The following is a 6,000-nucleotide window of genomic DNA, read 5'->3' as shown; positions in this document are numbered from 1 at the left end:
AAGAGAGACGTTGGGGAACACGGATGCGGTGCGGCGGGCGTCCGTCCTGCGGTCTGAAGCGCTCTGACAACACCTGCGTGTCCTGGGCGTGGACGGCGCATCCTTCAGGGCGCAGCAGAGCCCGAGGGAGCCCCGTGACAGTCGCCTGTGTCACGTGGGTGTCGGCATCTTCCCAGGAGAGGACTTCGCCAGGCACCTCTGGTCCAACTTCTGATACCCATGGAATAACCTCGGGCCCCCTGTTCCCAGAGGATTTGGCCCCCCATGAAACGGATTTCCACACGGCCGCCTGGAGTCAGAACCCATGGAGCGACAGTGACCCCCAGTGGCCAGCGGGGCGGTCGTCTTCACCTCTGTGCGGCCAGGTCAATCACAGCGCAGAGCGATTACCGCCCAGTCCATCCTGGCAAACAGATCAATGTTCCTTGATCTTGGTTTTATTTTAACAGCGAAGTGTCAAACCCTAGAGCAGGGGCGATCATATATCTGTGGGAAGCGTAGACTCGAGAACGAACGGGGTGTTTTGCAACCCTGTTGTGGAAGACATCCGAGGACGTATTAACACCCCGTGTGGGGACCAGGTTGTGTTTAATTAAGTGACTCTGGTCTAGGTGACTGGATTCAAATCCTCACTCTGTCACTTCCTAGCTGGTCGACTTTGGACATGTCATTTGAGTTTTCGAGACTATTTCTTTACTTGAAAAACATAAACACTGGTCGTTGTGGTTGTAAGGACGTGAGATAGCAGGTCACACACAGCTGGTGCGTATATGTGCACACACAGCCGGTGTGACGGATGTGTGTATCGGTTACGACAACCGTCGTGGTGGGGTGTGATCCGAGCTCGTACTGCACAGGTGACAGTGCCAGAGCATCACGGACGAGCTGAAGCGCGTCCGCCGTGGTGCCGGTGAGCTCAGGTGACGGGCAGTGAACGGTGGGAAAGCAGCCCACGCTAACCCCCCTGTTCTCCCATTTCTCTTCCAGTCTTTGAAGCCATCAAATCACGCCACCATCCAGAGCATAGTGCGCGCGGTGGGGGTCGTGCCCGGGATCCCGGAGCCTTGCTGTGTGCCCGAGAAGATGTCCTCGCTCAGCATCTTATTCTTCGATGAAAATAAGAACGTGGTACTTAAAGTGTATCCTAACATGACGGTCGAGTCTTGTGCTTGCAGATAACCTGGCAGAGAACGCGCACGGATGCTTCATTCTATCAGTACTTTATTTAATGGACTCCCCTCCTTTTTTTTTTTTTTTTTTGCACTGCCAATGCATTTCACCCCAAAAGATCTTTTTATAGTTAAAGATAACGAGCAAATAGACTGATGATTTCCACCAAGGAGAACGACTGTGCTTGTTTTGAATGTAACTCAATGCAAGATTTTAGTAAATATGGACATTTACTTCTTTTTAAAAAAAATCACAAAAAAAGATCACTCAAACTGTTTTTAGAGCTATTAAAGGACACACTGATTTATTTTTGTAATGGGCTTTGAAAATAGGTTGGGAAAACACCAGTAACTTTTCACTTATCTCTAAGTAGGCTTACTGCCCTAGATTCCTGAGCAACTCGGCGAGTGCTGAATTATCCAATCAACATTTATGTTTATCTTAGAAATGTTTAAGACTCTTGTTTGCCGGTGTTTGTCCTCCATGTGTCCTTGTGTGAACGGATGACGGAGAGCGTGTGCTGAGTGTGGGTGTACAGATGCAGGTGCGTTGCCGGCTGCCCTGGCCCTTCTGTAGGAAGGTTTGCTTTGCACAGTTTTGTAATTCAGCCTACACGGGATTCTTTGTTTTATTCCTTTCTCCTTCTGGCAAGCACCATTCAATTACGAGAACTTTACCAAGAAGGAGAGAGTGATCCAAGAGCACAAGCCTGGCCCTTCAGTTTGAAATACACTTATTTTCATTTCATTGTCTCCAAGAAAAGGGAAGCAGCAACCCAATTTTCAGACCGAGGGGGAGTTCCCCTTCTGTAATCCTTTGTCACAAGTACCTTCATTTGTTCTTTTAAACTGAATTAAAAAATTTAACTGAGGGGCACCCGGGTGGCTCAATTTTTGAGCATCTGCCTTTGGCTCAGGTGGTGATCCCGGGGTCCTGGGATTGAGCCCCGAGTCGGGCTCCCTGCTCAACGTGAAGCCTGCTTCTCCCTCTCCCACTCCCCCTGCTTGTGTTCCTTCTCTCACTCTCTCTCTGTCAGGTAAAAAAAATAAAATCTTTAAAAAACAAAAATTCAACTGAATTTTTAAATTTTGATTAAAATTGTACTTCTCTGGATATGCCTTGGCTTCCTGTGAAGTAATCCGTAGATACCAAGGCTTGAGAACAGATGGAAAATTGGAGATTTCCTTAAATGAATGAATCACAGTCACATGTGGGATGCTGTTCTTCAGCCACATCCAGGTTGAGGCAGCTTTTCAGGTGGATCAAGGCTGAGCCTTGAAGTCAGTACGTTATCAGACTCACTAAAAATTATTCACCAAAAAGAAGGAAGTCAAATACAGACACTTTGTTTTTCTCCCCACTTCCGTTTGTCATAAATATCCTCTCATTGAAAACTTGTTTCAAAAATCTCTCCAGCTACATTCCGTGTGTGACAAAAATGTTTTCAGACCCTGGGCTGGTGAGGATGTCACACCGGAGGTTCACCGTCCTCTTAGTCGAGCCTCACCTGATTAGAGACAACTAAGCTGTCTCCGAGACCATGAACTAGCAGCAGACGTGGGGTTTTCTCTCTCTACCTGTAGCTCCGATCTTGGTTTATCATTTAATGAATATTTACTGAGCATTTATTTTGTAAGAGGCACTGTGTTAACTGTGTGTCCTCAGCAACCTCACAGGGCAATGAAGGGGTTGACGGGTTGAGCTAGAAGCCCTTTTGGATACTCCGTGTTGGGGCGTATGACACCGGCTGTTTCATACACATCTTCCTCGAATGGATGATACCGGCAGATAAAACACTGCCCGGCTCTGCTCATAAACCAAAGGCAAGAATGTGCTCGTCTTCAGTGTTTGAGAGTGAGTATGGAATTCTCTGTGGTTTCAGTCGTATTTCTAACTTTCTAACTTATTAGAAATCCATTCAAAGATTACCATGAACAGAGGCTCTTTACACTTTCGGAAGGCACAGAGGTCGGCGTGAGTGTCTATTAACTCCGTTAACTTCTATTAACACCCATTCTGAATAGTAAGTTAAGCTCTGGGGCCGGAGTTACTGTGATTTCTCCGAGTTCATTTTTTATTCTGGCTGCGCTATGTTAGATATTTGAAGTGAGACAGGTGATGGAATTACTTTTAATAAACTTTATCAGAAGGTTGAAAGCAAAATCATATAATAGAAGCGAGCCGGTATGTGGCTACCGTATTCTGTCATCCCATCTTTCAATAAAGATTTCTTTTTCGTTGGTAGAAATGATGAAATTCTATATGTAGTTTTTTCCTCTAGCAGTTCCAGCATTACTTTTCAGCCTTCTTCCCTGATGTCTGTCTGTTACCTTTCTTAATTTTAATTGATGACCCTTTTTACAGATTAAATGCCACAATGGGCAGAAAAGCCTCTAAATAATAAAAACTTATGAGTATGAACTAAGTAAGATTTTATTTTAAGTAGCAGTTTATATAACAAAATTACAACACAATTAAAGTGCATGGTAGTCTTTCAGTAATCAAAATATTTTTTTGACCACTAGTTAGTTATTTCTGGGTGGCCTTGTGACCATGATTTGACAACCACATTGAAGATGTGTTATGCTATAAACAGGAAAAGTTTTACGCCCTCCAAAATAAAGGAAGATTTCTTTTTAGTCAAAGGGGTTGAAATAAATGATATTTTAACTAGTAAAAGTTTACTTGAAATAGTTGGAAAATTGAGTGACTATTTCACAATTTCTTGGGTACTAGTATATGTGTAATTCTTACGTGGGCTTTTACAAATCTCCTGCTATGAAAGTGGCAATGGTGCGAGAAGAGAAATCATGTCTAGAAATGACGTGTCTTAGGTCGTGCGTCTGTCTCTCACTCCCTCTTCTCTCTGTCCCGTTCCCCACTTTCTTTCCCAACCACCAGTGCACCCACATTCCTACTTGTGACAGATGCACACACACAGAGTCACTTAAAAAAGTGAAATTTTTTTCAATAACTTTTCTTAAATTCATATTCAGGGACTGCCAATGTCAATACAGTATTTTCAAAATATCTTACTATAAACAGTGTAGATAATATATAATTTACAGGATTTGGGATATTGGAATTTAAACTGGAAGATTGGATTCCCTAGATCTCAGGAATACAATTCTCCAGATACATTTTTACATTCACCTAGCTCTATATTAACTGATGATCATTTATTCATTGAAAGAAGATTTTTTACTTTAATATTTCTGGAGCAACTCTTGTCACCTGCTTAATATTTTTATAGACAATCATATGTGTATAGTACTATTACCACCCTGCCACAAATTTTTTTTCTATAATTACATTATTTGGTTGAGTCTTTCTGCTTTCACTTTTCTCTGTGCTAACAAGTAACTAACATCTGCTTATTGACTTCTTTTTGAATCAAGGTTGGGTTAAAGAATAGCTATGCACATGTGATGTGTAAGATTAGATACGAAATTAAATAAGAAAGCTTGGATAAATCTGACTTCTCTGCATAGCTTTTTTTTTTTCCCCCTGGAGAATCATATTTTAATGTAGTTTATAGGTGATTAAATGATCCCCCTTTTCTAAAAACCAAACTTTCCTCAGCTTTTCACACTAGTTTCTGTAAATGTGTTAGTTCAGAATTTAATGCTTGTACAGTTGACGGCAATTTAAAAAATATATATATTATATATATATACACATATATATATATGGGAAAACTTTAAAGATGCTTTTAATTTATTTAATGACTGTTGCTTTTCTATAATGGTAATTTTCATCCTTAGATGGTGAGAAGAAATTCTTTTTACTATAGTTATTACATGGAAAGTGAAATTTGGTTCTTTAGTCAAATCCGCTGCTGGGACATGTCGCAGTGAGACTGTGCAAGACACGTCACTACTGATGGATAAGTTTTGCTGACTTTGTATCATTTTCCTCCAGTAATGGAGAGCTTTTCATTATACAATATGAAAATAAAAATTGCTTAATTGAATGCTTCCCCATTCTTCTCTACTATACTGTGCTGCGTTTGAAAAGAAGTTACAGAGGTTGGGCACAGAGTTGAACATTTTCACATGGTGTTCTGAGTGGGGCGTTGCCACCCACTATCAACAAAGTATGGTTACCTCGTGGAAAAAAAACTGAAACACACCCAGGAGGAGGAAACTTGTCTTCCGAACTGGAGAAACTCCACTTGAATTCTTTTGTGTTTGTTTGGTTTTAACCACAAAGTCCCCATTTCTTATTTGGAGATATTTTTTCCCCCCTCTGGGAGCCTGACTCCCTGTTTTGACAATAACATGACTTCACCACATATTGTTAGAGTATTCTAGGTACATTTTAGACGATAAGCATTTAACTGTAGTTAATCTGATCATCGGGGTAGATTGCTTTATTTTTGTTTAAGCTCTTGTCTTCCCTTGAAGAAAAAGAATGACCTGATGTTAAGAAGTAAATCATCATTTCCTATTTTTGCACTCATTTAATCTATATCAGATTTATTCAGACTGTGAAGTTTAATTAAAATCTATAGCATTTTGGAATTTTTAGACACTTTAGAGATCATCTTGAACAACTTTCTTCACCTCTTTGGGTCTCAATTTACTCATCTATAAGATGAGGCAATAAATTTCCTGCCTCATAAGCTTGTTGTAATGTTTAATAAGACAATACATGCAAATGATTTCACCAAAAGCTTGAAACAGAATACTTGGTTATTGTCAGTTATTATTATTATCTTTATTATTATTATCTAATTCAGTCTTCCCATTTTCCAAATAAGGACTTGTAGACATGTTAGAGTTTACACCCACTGGAATGTCTACTGACTGTGCCCTCCACTAAAAACTC

At 40.8% G+C, this 6,000-nt stretch overlaps 1 protein-coding gene and 1 long non-coding RNA gene across 2 annotated transcripts in view; one reads left to right on the top strand and one right to left on the bottom strand.

Annotated features, from left to right (window-relative positions):
- BMP3 (bone morphogenetic protein 3) overlaps nucleotides 1-5,143 on the top strand; it is a 26,892-nt gene extending 21,749 nt beyond the window's left edge. The window contains exon 3 of the mRNA XM_082726473.1: nucleotides 988-5,143. Within this exon, the coding sequence (XP_082582599.1) occupies nucleotides 988-1,179 (192 nt within the window). The 3' untranslated portion in view covers nucleotides 1,180-5,143. The remainder of the gene's footprint in view (nucleotides 1-987) is intronic.
- Nucleotides 1-6,000, bottom strand: part of LOC309862545 — a 531,010-nt gene that overhangs the window by 141,683 nt on the left and 383,327 nt on the right. The window lies entirely within an intron of this gene.

The sequence above is a fragment of the Mustela nivalis genome (genome assembly GCF_964662115.1).
Source record: "Mustela nivalis genome assembly, chromosome: 4".
In the NCBI taxonomy this organism is placed as follows: Eukaryota; Metazoa; Chordata; class Mammalia; order Carnivora; family Mustelidae; genus Mustela; species Mustela nivalis.
This window is presented reverse-complemented; position numbering and strand designations above follow the sequence as displayed.